At 46.5% G+C, this 21,544-nt stretch overlaps 1 protein-coding gene across 2 annotated transcripts in view; it reads left to right on the top strand.

Annotated features, from left to right (window-relative positions):
- Nucleotides 1-21,544, top strand: part of PTPA (protein phosphatase 2 phosphatase activator) — a 108,799-nt gene that overhangs the window by 997 nt on the left and 86,258 nt on the right. For both annotated transcript variants that reach the window (XM_063936483.1, XM_063936482.1), the window contains exon 2: nt 17,593-17,702. In XM_063936483.1, coding sequence (XP_063792553.1) covers nt 17,593-17,702 — 110 coding nt within the window. The remainder of the gene's footprint in view (nt 1-17,592; nt 17,703-21,544) is intronic.

Below are 21,544 nucleotides of genomic sequence, written 5' to 3'. Positions count from 1 at the left end.
CAGCGCAGCATTTTCTTATATAGTACAGCATTTTCTTATATAGTACAGTGCAGCGTTTTCTTATATAGGACAGCGCAGCATTTTCTTATATAGTGCAGCATTTTCTTATATAGTGCAGCATTTTCTTATATAATACAGCGCAGCATTTTCTTATATAGTACAGTGCAGCGTTTTCTTATATAGGACAGCGCAGCATTTTCTTATATAGTGCAGCATTTTCTTATATAGTGCAGCATTATTTTGTTTCTGTGCAGGGTAAATACTGGCTGCTTTATTTTTACACTGCAATTTAGATTTCAGTTTGAACACACCACACCCAAATGGAACTCTCTGCACATGTTATATCTGCCCCCCCCCCCCCCCCCCTGCAGTGCACATGGGCCCTCATTCCGAGTTGATCGCTCGCTAGCTGCTTTTAGCAGCAGTGCAAACGCTAAGCCGCCGCCCTCTGGGAATGTATCTTAGCTTAGCAGAAGTGCGAACGAAAGGATCGCAGCGCTGCTACAAAAAAAGATTGTGCAGCATCAGAGTATCTCCAGACTTACTCCTAGCTAGCGATCACTTCAGTCTATTTAGTTCCTGTTTTGACGTCACAATCACGCCCTGCGTTCGGCCAGCCACTCCTGTGTTTTTATCCGTCACGCCTGCGTTTTTACACACACTCCCCGAAAACGGTCAGTTACCACCCAGAAACACCCACTTCCTGTCAATCACTCTGCGGCCAGCAGTGCGACTGAAAAGCGTCGCTAGAACTTGTGTGAAACTGCATATTCTTTTGTGAAAGTACGTCGCACGTGCGCACTGCGCCCCATACGCATGCCCAGAAGTGCCGCTCTTTTTTTCACTAATCACCGCGCTGCGAACATAAGCAGCTAGCGATCAACTCGGAATGAGGGCCATGGTTTTTCCCATCTGCTAGCAAATTTGTTGCTACGATCAGGTCTGAATTACCCCCTAAGGGCCTAATTCAGACCTGACCGCAGCAGCAAAATCTTTCTCTAATGGGCAAAACCATGTGCAGTGCATGTGGGGCAGCTATAACATGTGTAGAGAGAGTTAGATTTAGGCCCTTAGTTTCCCTATACAGAATGTATCAAAGTGTAAAATGCAGTAACACCCCAAAAACTCCACATATGGATTGGGATTGATTTGCCGGCGGTCTGAATACCGACTGTGTCATTAGGATGGTGAGAATCCTAACAGGGGCAAGGTAAGTATACTTACCCTAACCCTCCCTAGCCACAGTCTAATCCTAACCCGCTCTCCCCTCTGCAACCTAACCTTCACGCTGCGTGGTGGTGCCTAAACCTAAAACACCCCCCTTACCGCAGCTTAAACCTAACTAAACACCACCACTCCACTCCCCTCTGGGGATTACCTTTCTGAAGGCCCGTCAAACGTTCGTTCTGGATTCCGGTGTGGGGTTTGTTATCCTAGTTGGTATTTTGACTGCTGAAATCCTGACCAGATCCCCACATATGTATTAAAAAGGTCAGTAGCGGATATTGGATATATCTATTGTGGATTTGCGGCATAGGATTCTCTGGTGCTGTGATGTGCCTATATTTATTTATTACCAGTTATTTATATAGCGCACACATATTCCGCAGCGCTTTACTGAGAATATTTGGCCATTCACATCAGTCCCTGCCCCAGTGGAGCTTACAATCTATGGGGGTCATTCCGAGTTGATCGATCAGGAGGAGGATGCCCAGCACAGGGCTAGTCCGTCCCGCATGTCAGTGCAAAAGCATCACACAGCGGTAGTGCTTTTGCATTTGAGGCGTAACTCCTGGCCAGCGCAGCTTCTGCGGCTGGCCGGGAGAACCTCTTCGCTGCCCCTGGTCGCAGCAGCTGCGTGTGACGTCACGCATCTGCTGCGGCCCACCCCCCCGAACGGCCCAGCCACGCCTGCGCGGACTGCGCCCCCCAAACGTCAATCAGGCAGAGGCGATCGCTAGGGAACGAAGCCCTTCGGCCGCCCGGCATGCTGCGGCATTGGCGCATGCACAGTTCCGACCCGATCGCTGCGCTGCGATAAACTGCAACGAGCTATCGGGTCGGAATGACCCCCTATATACCCTACCACATGTACACACACACATTCACGCTAGGGTTAATTTTTGTTAGGAGCCAATTAACCTACAAGTATATTTTTGGTTTGTGAGAGGAAACCCACACAAGTACGGGGAGAATATACAAGCTCCACACAGTTAGGGCCATGGTGGGAATGGAACCCATGACCTCAGTGCTGTGAGTCAGTAATGCTAACCATTACACCATCCGTACTGCCCATCATTTCCCCGGAGAGGGTTCCTATAGCCATGTCCTTTTGCAGTAGGAATCCCGAGTCATAAACTTGGAAGTCAGTTCTTCCCCACAACAGCTCCATATTGAAAGAGTTGTCCTGGGTGGTGAGTATTCATGAATGCGAATAGGGGTGGAATGTGAATCACAATTGAATTGCGATACATGATACAACCTGCTCCCTGTGTATAAGAACAACTCAGTGTACTGTAGACATCTAGAAGTTACTCATTGAATGCATACACGTGGCTGAGAGATTCTGCAACACATCCAGTTGATGAAAGAAACTTTCTACCTGGGTGGGTGCAGGGTTTCAGAACGGGGAAAGGTTGGCATTGCCAGGCAGCCCTCGCCTCTAGGCCCCGTAACATAGTAACATAGTATTTAAGGTTGAAAAAAGACAATTGTCCATCGAGTTCAACCTATTTGTGGTCTGCTATGCACGATTATTTTGTATAAAATTTTGACTGATGTTGATGACTGCCGTTACGTTTTAGCCCTCTTTTTTTATAATAACCATAGTGCGTGACTATGCCCCGTAACCCTGGATATCATTATCTATTAGGAATTTATCTAACCCATTCTTAAAGGTGTTGACTGAGTCGGCCATTACAACTCCCTCAGGCAGGGAATTCCAAACGCGTATCGTCCTTACCGTAAAAAAGCCTTTACGCCGTATTGTGCGGAATCTCCTCTCCTCTAACCTGAGCGAGTGTCCACGAGTTCTCTGTGTTGATCTAACCAAAAACAGGTCCTGCGCAAGATCTGTATATTGTCCCCTTATATATTTGTAAATGTTGATCATGTCCCCTCTTAATCTCCTCTTTTTCAGCGTAAACATGCCTAGTCTTGCAAGCCTTTCCTCGTATTCCAGCGTCTCCATACCCTTAATTAGTTTGGTCGCCCGCCTTTGAACCTTTTCTAGCTCCAGGATATCCTTTTTGTAGTATGGTGCCCAGAATTGTACACAGTATTCAAGGTGTGGCCTCACAAGTGATTTATATAACGGGAGTATAATACTCTCGTCCCTAGCATCAATTCCCCGTTTTATGCATGCTAATATCTTATTAGCCTTCTTTGCTGCAGTCCTACTTTGGGTACTACTGCTTAGTTTGCTATCTATGAGGACACCTAAGTCCTTTTCCAGGCACTCCTTGTCTACAGATATTTTTAGAGGTTCTCCTCCTTTTTCAAGCTATAACCAACACCAGTGACGCATATAAACCATGAGAGGCAAAAAACAAATGTCAGAAGGACAAATTTACGGTATCCGGATTCTGGATCGGTAGCACTTATGTTGACACATCTTAGGTTGCCAGTGACTAGGTCGACACAAAAAATAGGTTGACACAGGAAAAAGTCGACATGAGTTTTTCACTTTAAAAAAAACATTTTTTCTCTTACGTCCTAGAGGATGCTGGGGACTCCGTAAGGACCATGGGGTATAGACGGGCTCCGCAGGAGACATGGGCACTTTAAGACTTTAAATGTGCGTGAACTGGCTCCTCCCTCTATGCCCCTCCTCCAGACTCCAGTTAGATCCTGTGCCCAGAGGAGACTGGTCACACACTAGGGGAGCTCTACTGAGTTTCTCCAGAAAATAGGCTTTGTTAGGTTTTTTATTTTCAGGGAGCACTGCTGGCAACAGGCTCCCTGCTTCGTGGGACGGAGGGGAGAGAAGCAGACCCACTTTCCTAGACTGATGGGCTCTGCTTCTTAGGCTACTGGACACCATTAGCTCCAGAGGGTCTGAACACTGGTGTCGTCTAGTTGTTCGTTCCCGGAGCCGCGCCGCCGTCCTCCTCACAGAGCTGGAAGATAGAAGCCGGGTGAGTATAGGAAGCAAGAAGACTTCAGAGGCGGCCGAAGACGTCAGATCTTCGTGAGGTACCGCGCAGCGGTCACGCTGCGCGCCATTGCTCCCACACACACACAAGGCACTACAAGGGCGCAGGGTGCCCAGGGCAGCAAAATTAACCTCAAATACTAGACTGGCATAGTATATATACTGCATAGGCAGGGTATACAAACCCCCGCCAGTATAAATAATAGCAGGACCAAAGCCCGCCATCAAGGGGGCAGGGCTTCTTCCCTCAGCTCTAACCAGCGCCATTTTCTTCACAGCTTGCTGCAGAGACACTGCTCCCGAACCCTGCCCTGCTTATACACAAGTAACAGGGTGCAAAACGAGGGGGGGTGGGGGGCACAATAATTTGGTGCTGATTTGATATATATTTATATATAAAAGCGCTTACAGGTCTGAGGTATTGTTAATATTTCAGACTGTGGCGGTGCTGGGTGTGAGCTGGCAAACTCCCTCTCTGTCTCTCCAAAGGACCTCATTGTGGGTCTGTCCCCTATAATTCAGTGTGTTTGGGGGTGTCAGTACATGTGTGTCGACATGTCTGAGGCGGAAGGCTCTTCGAGGGAGGAAGCGGAGCAGAATGTGGTAATGACTCCGTCGGCACCGCCGACTGCTGATTGGGTAGACATGTGGAATGTTTTGAATGCAAGTGTGGCTTTATTACATAAAAGGTTGGACAAATCTGAGTCTCAGAACCAAGCATGGAGACAGTCCATGGATATTACTGTGTCACAGAACCCATCAGGGTCCCAGAAACGTCTCTTTACCCAGATAGCAGACACTGATACCGACACGGATTCCGATTCCAGTGTCGACTATGATGATGCGAGGTTACACCCAAGGGTGGCCAAGAGTATTCAGTACATGATTATAGCCATAAAAGATGTATTTCATATCACAGAGGACCCCTCTGTCCCTGACACAAGGGTCTGTATGTTTAAGGAAAAGAAACGTGAGGTAACGTTTCCCCCATCTCATGAACTGAACGCTCTATTTGAAAAGGCTTGGGAAACTCCAGACAAGAGGCTGCAGATTCCCATGAGAATTATTATGGCGTATCCTTTCCCCTCACAGGACAGGTTACGGTGGGAATCATCACCCACGGTGGATAAAGCTTTGACGCGGTTATCCAAAAAAGTGTCCCTACCGTCCCCGGACACGGCGACCCTAAAGGATCCTGCGGACCGCAAGCAGGAAACCACTTTAAAATCAACTTATGCAACTACGGGAGCCCTGCACAGACAGGCAGTTGCGTCGGCATGGGTGAGTAGCGCAATTGCAGGTTGGGCAGATAACTTGTCATCTGACATGGACACCCTCGACAGGGATACTGTTCTGTTAACTTTGGGTCACATCAAAGACGCAGCGTTATACCTAAGGGAGGCTGCGAAAGATATTGGCCTCTTGGGATCAAGGGCCAATGCCACGGCAATTTCAGCTAGGAGGTCGCTGTGAACCCGTCAATGGACTGGAGATGCTGACTCCAAGAGACTTATGGAGGCTTTGCCTTACAAAGGTGAAGTTATGTTTGGGGATGGCCTCGCGGACCTGGTTTCCACAGCTACCGCGGGTAAGTCTTCTTTTTTGCCTTTTGTTCCCCCACAGCAAAAGAAAACGCCTCAATACCAGATGCAGTCCTTTCGGTCTCATAAATTCAGAAAGGGGCGTGGATCATTTTTCCTCGCCAGAGGTAGAGGAAGAGGGAAAAGAACACCAGCTACGGCTAATTCCCAGGAGCAAAAGTCCTCTCCGGCTTCTGCCAAATCCACCGCATGACGCTGGGGCTCCCCTGCGGGAGTCCGCACCGGTAGGGGCACGTCTTCGGCTCTTCAGCCAGGTCTGGGTTCAGTCGGACCTGGATCCTTGGGTGCTAGGAATTGTGACCCAAGGGTACAAACTGGAGTTCGAAGACGTGCCTCCACACCGATTTTTCAAATCGACGTTACCAGCTTCTCTCCCAGAGATAACAATAGTTTCAGCGGCAATACAAAAGCTGTGTCAACAGCAAGTGATTATCATGGTTCCCCGGTTACAACAGGGAAAGGGTTTTTATTCAACTCTATTCGTGGTCCCGAAGCCAGATGACTCGGTCAGACCGATTCTGAACCTAAAATCCCTAAACCTGTATTTGAAGAGATTCAAATTCAAGATGGAATCTCTCCGAGCAGTGATCTCCAGTCTGGACGGGGGGGGATTGGGGGGGAGGGGATTTTATGGTGTCACTAGACATAAAGGATGCATACCTTCATGTCCCCATTTACCCCCCTCATCAGGCGTTCCTGAGATTCGCTGTGCAGGATTGTCATTACTAATTTCAGACGTTGCCATTTGGGCTTTCCACGGCCCCGACTATTTTCACCAAGGTAATGGCAGAAATGATGGTGCTCCTGCGCAAGCAGGGTGTCACAATTATCCCGTACTTGGACGATCTCCTGATAAAAGCGAGATCAAGAGAACAATTACTGAAAAGCGTGGATCTCTCTCTGAGGGTGCTACAACAACACGGCTGGCTTCTAAATTTGCTAAAGTCGCAGTTGGTTCCAACAACTCTGCTGTCGTTTTTGGGCATGATTCTGGATACGGAAAGACAGAGGGTTTTTCTTCCAGTGGAAAAAGCTCAGGATATCCAGAACATGGTCAAGGATCTGCTGAAACCAAAAAGAGTGTCGATTCATCAATGCACTCGAGTGTTGGGAAAGATGGTGGCGGCCTACGAAACCATTCCGTTTGGCAGGTTCCATGCAAGAACTTTTCAGTGGGACCTACTGAACAAGTGGTCAGGGTCCCATCTACAAATGCATCGGATGATAAGCCTGTCCCCCAGGGCCAGGATCTCTCTCCTGTGGTGGCTCCAGAGTGCTCACCTTCTAGAGGGTCGCAGGTTCGGAATTCAGGATTGGGTTCTTGTGACCACGGACGCGAGCCTCCGAGGATGGGGAGCGGTCACACAGGGAAAAAGCTTTCAGGGAATATGGTCAAGCCAAGAGGCTTGTCTGCACATAAATGTGCTGGAATTAAGGGCCATATACAACGGCCTGAGACAAGTAGTGCATCTTTTTCGCAACCTACCTGTTCTGATCCAGTCAGACAACATGACAGCCGTGGCACATGTAAACCGACAGGGCGGAACAAGGAGCAGAACAGCAGTGGCGGAAGCCACCAGGATTCTTCGCTGGGCGGAAAATCATGTGAGCGCTCTGTCAGCAGTATTCTTTCCTGGAGTGGACAACTGGGAAGCAGACTTCCTCAGCAGGCACGATCTCCATCCAGGAGAGTGGGGACTTCATCAAGAGGTCTTTGCAGAAGTGACAAGTTGCTGGGGACTCCCTCAAATAGACATGATGGCGTCACGCCTCAACAAGAAGCTTCGGACATATTGTTCCAGGTCGAGGGACCCTCAGGCGATAGCAGTGGAAGCGCTAGTAACACCATGGGTGTATCAGGCGGTCTATGTGTTCCCTCCACTTCCACTCATCTCAAAAATATTGAGAATCATAAGAAAAACAAAGGTTCAGACGATACTCATTGTTCCAGATTGGCCTCGAAGGGCCTGGTATCCAGATCTTCAGGAAATGCTCACGGAAGATCCTTGGCCTCTTCCACTCAGTGAGGACCTGTTACAACAGGGGCCGTGTGTGTTCCAGGACTTACCGCGATTACGTTTGGCGGCATGGCGGTTGAACACCGGATCCTAGCTAGGAAAGGTATTCCAGGGGAAGTCATCCCTACTCTACTTAAAGCTAGGAAGGAGGTAACGGCGAAGCACTATCACCGTATCTGGAGGAAGTATGTGTCTTGGTGTGAATCCAAGAATGCTCCTACGAAGGATTTCCAGCTGGGTCGTTTTCTCCATTTTCTACAGACAGGAGTGGATATGGGCCTAAAGTTAGGCTCCATTAAGGTGCAGATTTCGGCCTTATCAATATTCTTTCAGAAGGAATTGGCCTCTCTTCCAGAAGTGCAGACTTTTGTGAAGGGAGTACCGCACATCCAACCTCCTTTTGTGCCCCCAGTGGCACTGTGGGACCTTAACATGGTGTTACAGTTCCTTAAATCACATTGGTTTGAACCTCTTCAAACTGTTGACTTGAAATTTCTCACTTGGAAAGTGGTCATGTTATTGGCCTTGGCATCTGCAAGGCGGGTGTCCGAATTGGTGGCCTTGTCTCACGAGCCCCTTTCTGATTTTCCATGTAGATAGAGCGGAATTGAGAACTCGTCCTCAATTTCTACCCAAGGTGGTTTCGTCGTTTCACATGAACCAACCTATTGTGGTGCCTGTGGCTACGGATGTCTTGGAGGATTCCAAGTCCCTTGATGTGGTCAGGGTTTTAAAAATCTATGTAGCCAGAACGGCTCGTATTAGGAAAACAGAGGCACTGTTTGTCCTGTATGCTGCCAACAAGATTGGCGCGCCTGCTTCCAAGCAGACTATTGCATGCTGGATCTGTAACACGATTCAGCAGGCTCATTCTACGGCTGGATTGCCGTTACCAAAATCGGTAAAGGCCCATTCCACTAGGAAGGTGGGTTCTTCTTGGGCGGCTGCCCGTGGTGTCTCGGCGTTACAGCTTTGCCGACCAGCTACTTGGTCGGGTTCAAACACTTTTGCAAAATTCTATAAGTTTGATACCCTGGCTGAGGAGGACCTCATGTTTGCTCAATCGATGCTGCAGAGTCATCCGCACTCTCCCGCCCGGTCTGGAGCTTTGGTATAAACCCCATGGTCCTTACGGAGTCCCCAGCATCCACTAGGACGTTAGAGAAAATAAGATTTTTTTTCTCCTAGTCCGTAGAGGATGCTGGGCGCCCGTCCCAGTGCGGACTGGAATCTGCAATAATTGTACATAGTTATTGATAAGGTTACACAAGGGTTGTGTTACAGTTGAGATCAGGCTGTTGCTGATTTTTGTTGTTCATACTGTTAACTGGTTTACTTATATACCATGTTATACGGTGTGTTTGTGGTGTGAGCTGGTATGTGTCTCACCCTTAATTAACAAAATCCTTTTCCTCGTAATGTCCGTCTCCTCTGGGCACAGTTCCTATAACTGGAGTCTGGAGGAGGGGCATAGAGGGAGGAGCCAGTTCATGCCCATTTAAAGTCTTAAAGTGCCCAAGTCTACTGCGGAGCCCGTTTATACCCCATGGTCCTTACGGAGTCCCCAGCATCCTCTACGGACTAGGAGAAAAAGATTTACCGGTAGGTTTAAAATCTCATTTTTTTCATACTTTACGATCCACATGGGCTACAATTGGGATGGTAACTTGCGCAGCGAGGCATCTTGCACAGTGCACTAATTGGGGTTTCCGGTCACTTTACGAAGAAAACGACACCTAAAATAAACCTCATGTCGACCTAATGGCCGTGTCGACCTACTCACTGTCGACCTAATGTGTGTCGACCTAGACACTGTCGACCCGGAGTCCCATACCCCAAATTTACAGCTGGCTTCCATCTAAAGCTTTTCATTCTAACCAGCCATCTAGGCTGGTTCTAACCAAAGTCTGGTAATGTATGGGGGCAAACACCGTGCTCCGAAATGCCAAATATGATCACAAGCGGTTGTTCAGACAGGATGGTTTGTTTTAACCAACTTATCTGAACAACCATTTTTGTCCGTTGTCTGGCGTTTGGGAGCTGGTTCATACTCAAACATGATCCATTCCACCAGGTACAAAATGCTCCTGTCCCGGACCTCCCGCTTAATGGGCCTAATTCAGATCTGTTCGCTCGCTAGCTATTTTATTGCAGCGCTGCGAACAGATAGACGCCGTCTATAGGGGAGTGTATTTCAGGTTTGCAAGTGTGCGAACGCATGTGCAGCCGAGCGGTACAAAAACAGTTTGTGCAGTTTCTGAGTAGCTCTGACCTTACTCAGCCGCTGCGATCACTTCAGCCTGTCCGGTCCCGGAATTGACGTCAGACACCCGCCCTGCAAACGCCTCGACACGCCTGCGTTTTTCCAGTATGTTGACACCCACACAAGCCCTCTTTCTGTCAATCTCCTTGCGATCGGCTGTGCGAATGGATTCTTCGCTAGAACCAGTGCACAGCAACGATCTGCTTTGTACCCGTACAACGCGCCTGCGCATTGCGGTGCATACGCATGCGCAGTAGTTACCTGACCGCTGCGCAGCGAAAAACGCGAGCGAGCAGATCTGAATTAGGCCCCATGTTTCATTGCTGTCACCTTTGTTGGGCTAATTCGTTGACGAAAAGGTTCTTTTAACACAGGTGACTGCAATCCTAAAGAGAGAAGCCCAGGAGCAGAGTGTTGTTCACCTGGTGAAGGGGTCATGTTGGAGGATATGATACATATACAGTATGTGAGAAGTAACATTATAACAAACCACACAATACTCACATAGTAGGCAAACATACTCTAAGGGGTATATGCAATAGCGGGCGAATTGGCAAAAAAGGCGAATTCCGGGCCGTTTTCGCCTCCAAAAATCAATTCGCCTATGCAGTGCAGTCATTTTTCGCAAAAAAACGGCCCGTCAAAATTCGCCTTTTCTCAATTCGCCTTTTTCCGAATTCGCCTTTTCTGCAATGGTACAGATGCTGCAATTCGCCTCCAGCATATTCAATTCAAGTTTGGAAATTCGCCTGCAGTGCTTTTAGACAGCAAATTCGCGATTTTCACTCCGCCACACTTTGGAGGGTGAAAACAAATAAAAAATTTTTAAACATGTTTTTTTTTGTGTTTTTTTTTTTTAGGAATAGCAGATCTATTTATATTAGAAGGGATTAGGTTTTGTTTTTTTTTTTGGGGGAGGCACAAATATTATTTATATATTTTTTAAAATAATATTTTTATTTTTTTATTTTTTTTATTGCTGGAACGGTAAAATCCGGGAAAAAAATGGCGTGGGGTCCCCCCTCCAAAGCATAACCAGCCTCGGGCTCATTGAGCTGGTCCTGGTTCTAAAAATGCGGGGAAAAAATTGACAGGGGATCCCCCGTATTTTTAAAACCAGCACCGGGCTCTGCGCCTGATGCTGGTGCCAAAAATACGGGGGACAAAACGAGTAGGGGTCCCCCGTATTTTTAACACCAGCATCGGGCTCCACTAGCTGGACAGATAATGCCACAGCCGGGGGTCACTTTTATACAGTGCCCTGCGGCCGTGGCATCAAATATCCAACTAGTCACCCCTGGCCGGGGAACCCTGGGGGAATGGGGACCCCTTCAATCAAGGGGTCCCCCCCCCCCCAGCCACCCAAGGGCCAGGGGTGAAGCCCGAGGCTGTCCCCCCCCATCCAATGGGCTGCGGATGGGGGGGCTGATAGCCTTTGTGTTCAAAAAAAAAGATATTGTTTTTTCCATTAGTACTACAAGTCCCAGCAAGCCTCCCCTGCAAGCTGGTACTTGGAGAACCACAAGTACCAGCATGCGGGAGAAAAACGGGCCCGCTGGTACCTGTAGTTCTAATGGAAAAAAAATACCCAAATAAAAACAGGACACAGACACCGTCGACAGTAAAACTTTATTACACACTGCCGACACACACATACTTACCTATGTTCACACGCCGACATCGGTCCTCTTCTCCATGTAGAATCCCGGGGTACCTGAAAATAAAAGATCAATTATACTCACCTCAACAGGCTCCAGAGATAAATCCACGGACTTGGCAAAAAAAGAAAGCGCATTTACCCGCACCAAAAACGGACTGAAAGGTGTCCCATGCTGACACATGGGACACCTATCCACGATTAAGATCTGTCAGTGACAGTTGTCACTGACAGGTCTCTAAGCCAATCAGGAAGCGCAACTTCGTTGCGCTAACCTGATTGGCTGATCGCTGTGACAGCGCATCGCACAGCTCCCTCCATTATATTCAATGGTGGGAACTTAGCGGCTAGCGGTGAGGTCACCCGCCGGTCAGCGGTGACCGGCGGGTGACCCCACCGCTAGCCGCTAAGTTCCCACCATTGAAAGTAATGGAGGGAGCTGTGCGAGGCGCTGTCAGAGTACAGACGGCGTCCAGCCAATCAGATGAGCGCCACGGCAGTAGCGCTTCCTGATTGGCTGAAGGGACATCAGTGACAGGAGTCACGTGATGTCCCGGCATTCGGGGAGAGGGGTCCCATGTGTCAGCATGGGACCCCTTTCGGTCCGCAGGTCCGGTTGTTCGTTTTCTTTTTTTGCCAAGTCCGTGGATTTATCTCTGGAGCCTGTTGAGGTGAGTATAATTGATCTTTTATTTTCAGGTACCCCGGGATTCTACATGGAGAAGAGGACCGATGTCGGCGTGTGAACATAGGTAAGTATGTGTGTGTCGGCAGTGTGTAATAAAGTTTTACTGTCGACGGTGTCTGTGTCCTGTTTTTATTTGGGTATTTTTTTTCCATTAGAACTACAGGTACCAGCGGGCCCGTTTTTCTCCCGCATGCTGGTACTTGTGGTTCTCCAAGTACCAGCTTGCAGGGGAGGCTTGCTGGGACTTGTAGTACTAATGGAAAAAACAATATCTTTTTTTTTGAACACAAAGGCTATCAGCCCCCCCATCCGCAGCCCATTGGATGGGGGGGGACAGCCTCGGGCTTCACCCCTGGCCCTTGGGTGGCTGGGGGGGGGGGACCCCTTGATTGAAGGGGTCCCCATTCCCCCAGGGTTCCCCGGCCAGGGGTGACTAGTTGGATATTTGATGCCACGGCCGCAGGGCACTGTATAAAAGTGACCCCCGGCTGTGGCATTATCTGTCCAGCTAGTGGAGCCCGATGCTGGTGTTAAAAATACGGGGGACCCCTACTCGTTTTGTCCCCCGTATTTTTGGCACCAGCATCAGGCGCAGAGCCCGGTGCTGGTTTTAAAAATACGGGGGATCCCCTGTCAATTTTTCCCCCGCATTTTTAGAACCAGGACCTGCTCAATGAGCCCGAGGCTGGTTATGCTTTGGAGGGGGGACCCCACGCCATTTTTTTTTCGGGTTTTTCCCCGTTTTTTCCCGTTTTTTAAAATCGCGGTAAAATCCGCAAAATCGGCCGATTTTCGCCCGCGACTCTGGCGAATCCGTTTTTCATTGCATATGGTGAATTCCGGAAGCCACCTTCCGGAATTCACCTGGCGAATTTGGTCGAATTGAAAAAACGGCGATAATTGCCGCGATTTCGCCCGCTATTGCATATACCCATAAGTACCACTAATACAGGATGCAAGGTAGTAATGTGACAGTGGTACCGTTCTGTGTTACCAGACTGCTGTGGCTTCTTATTCTGAAGATATAGCAAACATGAGCGATCATTTAGGCCTTAAACCCACTCACTGGCCTTTATTTGCTTTTTAAAATGCATGTTTCAATTCAAGTAAAATCATATGTCAAATGCAAATGTATTTTATATGTGTTTTTAAACTGATGTGAGTACTCCTGTTTGAGAGGTCAGTGGAGGTCAGGTTTATGATCTCCGTGCATATAACTAAAAGCAATTCAGTTGTTGCTCTGATCGGACGCCCATTACTTTTTAAGCACCCAATTAAATGGGGTTTAGCTGCGCATAGCGGCAAATCCCATCTAAAGTAGTCCCCACAATGCAAAAAAGTTCCATTTGGGCGCCCAGACGGGACAGTTTTCGAACATTTCTGCTCACCACCTCAGACCAATTGAATTGCTGACGTCAGGCGCCACCTAGTGGCCAACGTCTGAAAAACATTCGCCCCCATTGTGTCATTAGAAGCAATTTTGAGAGCAGGTTTTTTATATTTGTAATAGTATTAAAACCCCTAGTACAGTGCATGATTTGGTAATCTAAGTCCACATAATGTAACTTCACTTTCAAGGCTTAGCCCCCAACATGCGAATTTGCTTCCTCCAGACTTTTACAACGCGTTTTACAAACCTTATGTCTGGGAAAATATGTGGCACAGCAGTTACCAGAGGCCAGCGCACATACAGAACACTTACCTAATGGCCAGCACTTCTGTATTAGAACATACTCCCTAAAATGAAGTATAGGTAAAAGATTCAGAGATGCATTTTAATGAAAAGAGACATAATAAAGTATATTTATGCACCATAGAGACAGAAGCCTGCAGCCCAAATCCTGTGACAGCACTCACTGTCACAGATGATAGGATTACTTGGATCAGATAGAGTGGAAGGTCTTGAGTGGTTTGCACCATTGACGCGCCAGGAACCGGGTCTATTTTATGTACATCTAATGTGATGCATTTTCTTCTTTCCCTTTACACCTCTGCAGCAACACTCATTTACAGGTTTCTTTGATTGGTTTCTGATTGTAACTTTCTTAGCATTGTACAGTCTACTTTACAGCGCTCATCATGGCAGCTCCCACTCACAGGTGTAAAAGAGACACCTCTTAAGGGCCCCATACACTAGAACGATAATGCCCGATTTCATCCAATTTTGGGCATTCGGGGCGATATATCGGGTATTTTGGATGTGTTTCCGATACGATGCGCGTTCCCGTGAGGGTCGGATCGTGATATGTCGGTTCCCTCAGGCATGGCTGGGATCGCATACGATGACTTTAATTTACCTGATGTAAATTGGGAGGGGTCTTTTGCAAGTTCAGCTACAAGTGGCAAATTTCTACATTCCTTACAGGGAGCATCTCTCAAGCAATTGGTGAGGGAGCCTACTCGCAAAGACTCAATATTAGATCTAATTCTTACAAATGGTGATAGGATATCTGATATATATGTGGGTGAGCACCTGGGATCCAGTGATCATCAAGCAGTATGGTTTAGTATAAAGACAGGATCCAACTCCTGTCACACAAAAGCAAAGGTGTTGGATTTTAGAAATGCTGACTTTGCAAAAATGGGTAGATGTTTAAGTGATTCATTGGCAGACTGGAGGAACTTGGAAGGAGTGCAGGAGAGGTGGAAAAAACTGAAAAGTGCAATGCTAAGTGCAACAGACCTTTGTATCAAAATGGTTAGGAAAAGCACCAGGAAAAGGAAGCCAGTGTGGTTCACAAAAGAAGTATCAACTAGTGTGAAAGCAAAAAAGATGGCTTTTAGGAAATACAAACAGACTCAAAATAATAACGACAAAGAGGTGTATCTGGGCAGACGGAAGGATGCTAAGAAAGTGATCAGACGTGCAAAGGCAGAAGCTGAGGAGAAAATGGCCCAGACAGTAGATAAAGGGGGCAAAACTTTTTTTAAGTATATAAGTGAAAGGAGAAAATCAAATGGAGGGAATAATAAGACTTAAGACAGAGAGTGGGCATTTGGTGGAGGGTGACAAGGCAATAGCAGATCACCTAAATAATTATTTTTGCTCAGTATTTACTACAGAAGAAGGGATGGGGCCACAGTTAAGTTGCAAGGACATTCATAAAAATAAGGTAGATGAAAATACATTTACAGAGGAGAAGGTCCTAACAGAACTTTCAAAACTAAAAGTGGATAAATCAATGGGACCAGATGGGATACACCCAAGGATACTCAAAGAGCTAAAAGATGTGCTGGTTACACCTTTAACAGAATTATTTAACCAGTCACTAAATACAGGTGCTATTCCAGAGGACTGGAAAAGAGCAAATGTAGTTCCACTGCACAAAAGTGGAAGCAAGGAAGAAGCAAGTAACTACAGACCAGTAAGCCTTACATCAGTAGTAGGAAAAGTAATGGAAAAACTATTAAAAGAAAGAGTAGTGGAATATCTTAAATCAAACAATTTACAGGATCCAAAACAACATGGATTTACTGGTGGGAGATCATGCCAAACAAATCTTATTGACTTTTTTTGACTCTGTGATGAAAATAATAGATCAAGGGGGAGCTGTAGATGTAGCATATCTAGACTTTAGAAAGGCATTTGACACTGTCCCACATCGCAGACTGCTAAATAAACTTGAAAGCCTGGGGGTGGATTATAAATCAGTTAAATGGATAAGAACCTGGTTGCAGGATAGGAAACAGACAGTCGTAGTTAATGGAGTGCAATCTATGGAGGGAAATGTTACCAGTGGAGTACCCCAGGGATCTGTACTTGGTCCAGTTCTCTTTAATATCTTTGTTGGTGACATTGCAGATGGTATTGAAGGGAAGATATGCCTTTTTGCAGATGATACAAAGATATGCAACAGGGTAGACACACCGGGAGAGGTCAAATAAATGATTAATGACCTAGGTAGGCTTGAGAAATGGTCAAGAACGTGGCAACTACAGTTTAATGCTAAAAAATGCAAAATCATGCACTTGGGTCTCAAAAACCCAAAGGCTAAGTGTAGTATCAAGGGTACTATAATGGAAACTACTGAGGAGGAAAGAGATTTAGGAGTCACTATTTCAAGTGACTTGAAGGCAGGAAAGCAATGCAACAAAGCAATGAGAAAGGCAAGTCAGATGCTTGGTTGCATAGGGAGAGGAATCAGTAGCAGGAAAAAAGAAGTGATAATGCCACTGTATAGGTCATTGGTACAGCCCCATCTGGAATACTGTGTCCAGTTCTGGAGACCCTATCTCCAGAAGGATATAAATACATTAGAGAGTGTACAAAGAAGGGCAACTAAAATGGTGACTGGCCTATATCACAAAACTTACCCGGAAAGGCTAAAAGATCTTAACATGTATAGTTTGGAGGAGAGAAGGGAAAGGGGGGACATGATAGAAACTTTCAAATATATCAAGGGTCTTAACAAAGTTCAGGAGGGAAACATTCTTCAAAGGAAAAGAAGTATTAGAACTCGAGGGCATACATTGAGACTGGAGGGGGGGAGGTTCAGGGGAAATTTAAGGAAAAATTACTTCACAGAAAGGGTAGTGGATAAGTGGAATAGCCTCCCATCAGAGGTGGCAGAGGCTAAGACTGTAGGGCAATTTAAACCTGCTTGGGACAGGCATATGAATATCCTTACAAAGAATTAAGGTTAAAAAAGGGTTGAGATTGCCTAAAGGATAAAATAAAAAAGGGGCAGACTAGATGGGCCAAGTGGTTCTTATCTGCCGTCAAATTCTATGTTTCTATGTTTCTATATATCACATGCAAAATGTATCGAGTCGTATGGAACCACTCCAGGGAGAGTTCAAGGGAAATCGCCTCTGACTTCAGCCTCAGACATATTGTTGTATTGTATGGGGCCCTTTACAGTGACCTTTACTGAGGCTTCTTCTTTGTGTTGATACATACGATATCTCAGCAGACCGGATGCCGGATGTCCGTATACCGACAGTTGCATCTAGTCTGCCGGAATCATGACAGCGCTTCCCCTCACAGTCTCGCTGTGCTCACCACTCATCGGGCGCATCTGCGGGTGTCGGGATTCCGGCGTCTGTCTCCTGAACACTGGATCCTGACAGCCGGTAAAGTGACTGCATCCCGTATAGTCCTACCATCAGGGGAAACTGTTTTTGTAGCACTTTTTGTAGATATAATCATTTATTTGGATCAAAGCGTCTTGTTCTTAGTAACCATTTGCTCTATTCCTCTCTTCTGTGCCAGGCTCTCATCATGGGTATGAGGTCCCCCCATCTCTTGTCGGGCATACCTTCATTATCCCAAAGAAGGAGATTAACACTGTTCCTGACATGGCCAAGTGGAAGTATTCTCAGGTACAGAACATTTCTCCGTCTCTCACTCTGCGGAATGTTTTCTGAATATATATTAACTCATTATTATTATTAATATTGTTATAACAGCCCTTTATTTGCCTGTGTAGTCTGGGTGGGTATGGGACTCAGGGTCGATACCCATTAGGTCGTCACTCATTGGTCGACAGTGGCTAGGTTGACACTAGAAATATGTTGACACGACCATTAGGTCAGACCTCAACAAGGTCGACATGAAAAAAGGTCAACATGAGTTTTTTGTTTTTTTGGTGTCATTTTCTCCGTCAGGTGACCGGGAACCCCAATTAGTGCACCGCGTCCCATTGGCATGTCCCGCTTTGCTAGCCATGCTGCGGGCAAGGTTACCGTTCCCAATCATAATCCACGCGGATCGTAAAGTTTGAAAAAGTAAAAAAACCACACTTTTTTTTTTAAAACTCATGTCGACCTTGTTCATGTCGACCTAATGGCTGTGTCGACCTATTTCTACTGTCGACCAATGGGTGTCGACCCAGAGTGCGGATACCGTCCTGGGTATTACCCAGATATAGCCTGCAGGTGGCGCTGTTGATATTGCAGTATATAGTGCCATTTATAGTGGTGTCAGACAGGCTCTTATCCAACGAAGGGGAAACAGGAGTTGTATTTAAGATGGGATGTTGGCCATAGCAACCAATCAGATTCCAGGTATTATCTTCTAGAAGGTGCTGATTGGTTGCTATGGCCAACATACCATCTGAAATAGAACTCCCATCTTAATAAATTTATCCCTAAGTGGCACTAGTGATCATAATGCTGATATACAGAAGGGAACGGGAATCGCTCACCCCGTGTCACATGGGAACCCATACGCCCAGGAAATCCTGCCTTATGATAGAGTAGGTGCTTCCCTGTGACAATGTGAGATTTCCCCCTTCACTTCAGTGTGTCAGCATGGAGTGGATTGTACACTACTGTATGATTGTATCTTCAGCTGGAATGGTGCTAGCGTTCACAACCGTTGTGTGGCCTCAGCATTAGGGGTAGATGTACTAAGATGTCCCTTTTCTCAGCGCTAGCAGTCATCCTGTATTACCGCTGATTGTATCCATGGCGGATGTCTTGGCGATGCAATGTATGAGATTCACCAGGGGGGTGTTATGATAACGCAACCCTCTGACGATCTCTTCCTCTGTATCACATCCGCCTAGTTCTGAAGTGATGAGTTATGGCTCCCGGGTGGCTCTCATACGCATGTGGGTGATTTAGGAAAATGTTATTATGAAAGTAAGGTGCATGGGCGACCGCGTCTGGAATGTAAATAGTCCGAACGCCATCTTGAGATGAAAATGCTTGACGTGACTGAACGCTTGCCGCCAGAGCTGGCTATGTAGCAGTGTTATTGTACAGTCAGTTACACCCTTTTTTTTATTCCGAAAATGCCAAAAAGGGGTTATTATCGCTTGATACATTTATCTTTTCCTCACCAACCAAAAAAGGTAGCATGGATCATAACAATGAAAGATGAACCTTCAGCGCTACTCGCCAATAAATAATATTTCCAGGAGTTTTCTTAAGTGTTTAATGATACATCTTATGCTAGAAATAGGGTTACCTGTGTGGTTAAAGGCAGGGAGAGCACTTACATAATTTTCTGTTGGCTCACGAGTCGGAGTTTCCACCCTGCCCGCTTTGTTGTGATGCCGCTGCGTTGGGTATACATAGCTGGAAGCAGGTGACCAGCACCCTAAGGCTATTATATTGCCCGTGTCGGCTGCCTGCAATGTCCTCCCCTAGTACACGTCATGTCCGCCTTTTGACTAACCACTTTCTATGTTTTTCCTATTCTATTTAATAATAGATTCTTTCATGTTACACTTCCCGTTCATGCACTTTCATTGGTGTCTCACAATTCAGATACAGCTGTGTCCTCATACACTATTGCTGTAATTGTGTCATCAGTCCTTCTCTGCGCACTAGGTCCTTGCGACACAGCTCACTCAGAGCCTCTTTTATGCTCCAAAATGCGCCTTAGTCGCAAACGGATGCTACAATCCGCCTGAAGAGACTTCCCTGATTAATTTGATGTGTGACACTTGTATATCTGTGTGCAGCTGACACTGACTCTGTATACGACATGCTTCGGTGCAGCGGCTGCAGCATTTTTTCATGCCTAGGTCCATTGCACTTCGTATGCAGACTCAGTCGCACACGGAATGAAATGTGTCATATATCAAATAAACAGTGTCATGTAGCGGCTTGTCGCATCCGTTTGCAACTAATGCTCATTTTTGGGTAAAAAAGATGCTTGGATGCAATCCGAATTGCATGGGACCTGGCAGCTGAGCTCCTGAGGAGACATCTGTATAGGAATACTGTTTTCCCTCACATGCAAAGAATCTGCAAATCTGTAGTTAAATATCTATTTAACTATAAACATTTTTTGCATATTATTTGGACATTAAAAAATACTTGCTCACACAGGAATAAATTGGGCTTCAATTAAACTCTGTGATTTGTGCAGTACATCGGATCTAAATGAAATAATAGATAAAGGAAAATGGTTGGCTCTCTCCTGCCACCTTATGGCTACGTGAGGTGCTACAGCAAATTTTATTTCTTTTTCATCCACTAGGGGTCACTGGAGTACTCTTGGGATATGGACGGCTTCCACAGGAAGTAGGCACTGAATAAATTAATTTTGGGACTATACCTCCCCTCCATATCCCTGAGTACCCCAGTGTTTTTTCTGTGCTCGACACAGTTAGTAGGCTTGTGGCTTTACTGCCACAGAGGTCCACATTTTCATTGGATTTTTTTTCTAAGTTTTTTCTTTTTTCAACGATTTTCAACATCCCTTCCCCCCCCTTCCAATAGGTGGGTCCGGGATAAGTGAAGGCTGCTTTAGCAGCTGTGGGTGTCGGACCTCTCAAAAAAGAGCTCCCTCACTACCACCTGCAGTACTAAAACCTGCAGTAAAGGCTGGACGGAACTTACAGAGAAGGCCCGTCATAGCCCTCACCACAGGGTCCAGGTATGTTGAACGGGGCGGTCAGCTCACGCTGCCGCCCCACTGTGTGGGACTCTGTGTGTGTGTGTGTGGCCCAGGCCCTCGATGCCGCTTCAGGCTCCCTCTCCACCATAGCCCGGCTCCGTGTATAGAGAACGGTATACGGAGCATGGGGGGACACACAAATGAGAGTCAAAAGGCAGGTGCTGCCACAGTGATGTTCCCTGCACACAGAAATGTCAGGGTCACTGGATGAAATCTCATGATGAAACTCTTATTGATAAGGGAATACAGCAGAGCTGCATATGTTTTACAAAAGGCTATGAAGTCCTGGTTAAAGCAAGATTAACCATGTTTCCTGTTGTATTTCCAGAAATTCCTGTGTTACATCTCTCCTCCATTGAAGGCGCAGGGGTGTTAAGGGGAATTTGGGAGCAGATGGCTGGCGTGCACTGCACTTGGCCAGATATAATAGAGACACCTTAGTGCTATTTACTGAGTCGTGCAAGTTGTCGGTCTTTGCTTTTGTTTTGGTTGTATTGTCTGTCTGCATGAGTAAGACACCAGCAATTACTAATAAGCAGTTTCCCTGCCATGTCTAAAACATGGATATACATAATTATTTATATCATAACTGTTTATAATGATATTATCCTAAACACTGCAAATCTGATTCATGGTTGTGGCAGCCAAATACTGGTTTTGTTCATTTGTTGTAAAGTAAGTATGTTATAACAATTGTAAAGCACATGGTGCTTATAAAACAGTATCTGTGGAGCCGTGTGAGTTCACTCACCTGCAGCAGCTTTGGCTTAAATCACTTGGCCACACCACACTGGATACGCCCAATCTCTTC

This window comes from Pseudophryne corroboree, chromosome 8 (genome assembly GCF_028390025.1).
Source record: "Pseudophryne corroboree isolate aPseCor3 chromosome 8, aPseCor3.hap2, whole genome shotgun sequence".
NCBI lineage: Eukaryota > Metazoa > Chordata > Amphibia > Anura > Myobatrachidae > Pseudophryne > Pseudophryne corroboree.
This window is presented reverse-complemented; position numbering and strand designations above follow the sequence as displayed.